This window comes from Cariama cristata, unplaced genomic scaffold (genome assembly GCF_000690535.1).
Source record: "Cariama cristata isolate BGI_N322 unplaced genomic scaffold, ASM69053v1 scaffold16226, whole genome shotgun sequence".
In the NCBI taxonomy this organism is placed as follows: Eukaryota; Metazoa; Chordata; class Aves; order Cariamiformes; family Cariamidae; genus Cariama; species Cariama cristata.
Window position 1 is genome coordinate 47,938 of NW_009621746.1, and position 1,531 is coordinate 49,468.

General features: G+C 33.4%; 1 protein-coding gene across 1 annotated transcript in view; it reads left to right on the forward strand.

Moving 5' to 3' along the window:
* Positions 1 to 1,531, forward strand: part of LOC104163183 (TNF receptor-associated factor 3-like) — a gene marked incomplete at its 3' end in the record, with an annotated part of 20,923 nt that overhangs the window by 10,809 nt on the left and 8,583 nt on the right. The window contains exon 5 of the mRNA XM_009702093.1: positions 722 to 802. Within this exon, the coding sequence (XP_009700395.1) occupies positions 722 to 802 (81 nt within the window). The remainder of the gene's footprint in view (positions 1 to 721; positions 803 to 1,531) is intronic.

Consider the following 1,531-nt stretch of genomic DNA (forward strand, 5'->3'; position numbering starts at 1 on the left):
CCCAGTTTTTTGTTTTACTGAGGGAAAACTGAGAAGAAATGTAAATTCAATTAGCTTGGACCTCATTTTCTTCCTCATTATGGTGATACTGTTTGACAGCTATACCGAAGTACCTTTCATCATCTAGATTCAGATCAAAATACCTGCCTAGCATCATGATAAAATTTCATCATCTCTTTGAACTTTGGATGTATAACAGTGAGACAGTATTAAATGTTTGGGGATTAAAATTAGAAAAGAATTGGAAGGAGAATATCTGTACATAGGAAAGAGAGATTCTCTGAGAGCAGGCAGTGTACGTTTCTGAACTGCTTTTTCATGCACTGTGTACCCTTACTAAAAAGGACATCTGCAGTGGTTCTGCTCATTCTTAAAGATGCCCATTTTTATGAGGAATTCTTGGGGAAGAAATCTTGACTTTTATTATTGTTTCATTAGTCTAAGTAAAAACAATAAAATGGTAAGCAAATAGATTTACTCTGTGTGGGAAAACACAAGAAAACCCTTATTTTTGCTTCAGAATATCAACACATCTATTGAAAGCATAAACTGATGTTTGAGCACTTGTAGTTGTGTAACTCTGTGCAATTGGGATAAACATTGGAAAAAATCTTATGTGGTTTTTTTTTATTTGTTGTAGGATGCTTTTCTTTGCAGGTTAAGTCCTCTCTAATTTCAGAGTAAGAGTTGATTTGTGGTTTGTTTGCTTTTTCCTCTGTAGAAACATGAAGATACAGACTGCCCGTGTGTCATGGTTTCATGTCCTCATAAATGTAGTGTTAAAACACTCATGAGGAGCGAGGTAAGAAGTCATACCTAGTGTTGTGCTGAAAAGTTAAATAATTTTTTTAGTAAGATCTCGCAAGAATTTTGCCAGAAGCCATTTCCTTATTAAAATGTGAGATCTAAAGAAAAGCTTTTTCTACCACACAGTTAAGTGTGATAACACTCAAATATTTTTAATGATTTCTTGAAAAACTGTTTAAAAAGAAATAATTTCTTAGTTTTGTGTCATTATTACACTTGACTTGCCCAAGACTAGCGCATGTCTTTCCTGCTTTCATTTTTACTAGCTCTCTCCCTGCCCTTCCTCCATTTGAAGCATTTGTTGAGCACAATAGAGCAGCATCTTGAGGGAGGTAGTTTATATTAAAATAAAAGAGAGAACTGAAGTTTGGTGCACATTGATAAGGGTTAGTAAAGGCTAGATAAATCATGTAAATGTGTAGAATCATTCCATGGAAAAACTTAAATTATTATTAAATCTGTTAAATTTGAGAAAAAATAGCTGAGGCTTAAAGAATTAATGCAAGATATGGGGTAATACAAGTACAACATTCCAACAGCCAGATGCAACAATGCATAAAATTTTCTCTTAACGTATAGAAGCTTGCAGTAATATATAGACAAGACTAAAAAAAACCACAAACCTGTCTTGTTTGAATAGATCCATGTTCTTGTACATTAAAAGATACAAGTAGCATCTGTCAAAGTCGATGTGTGTTATTTTTTCCTGAAAATAGAACTTACT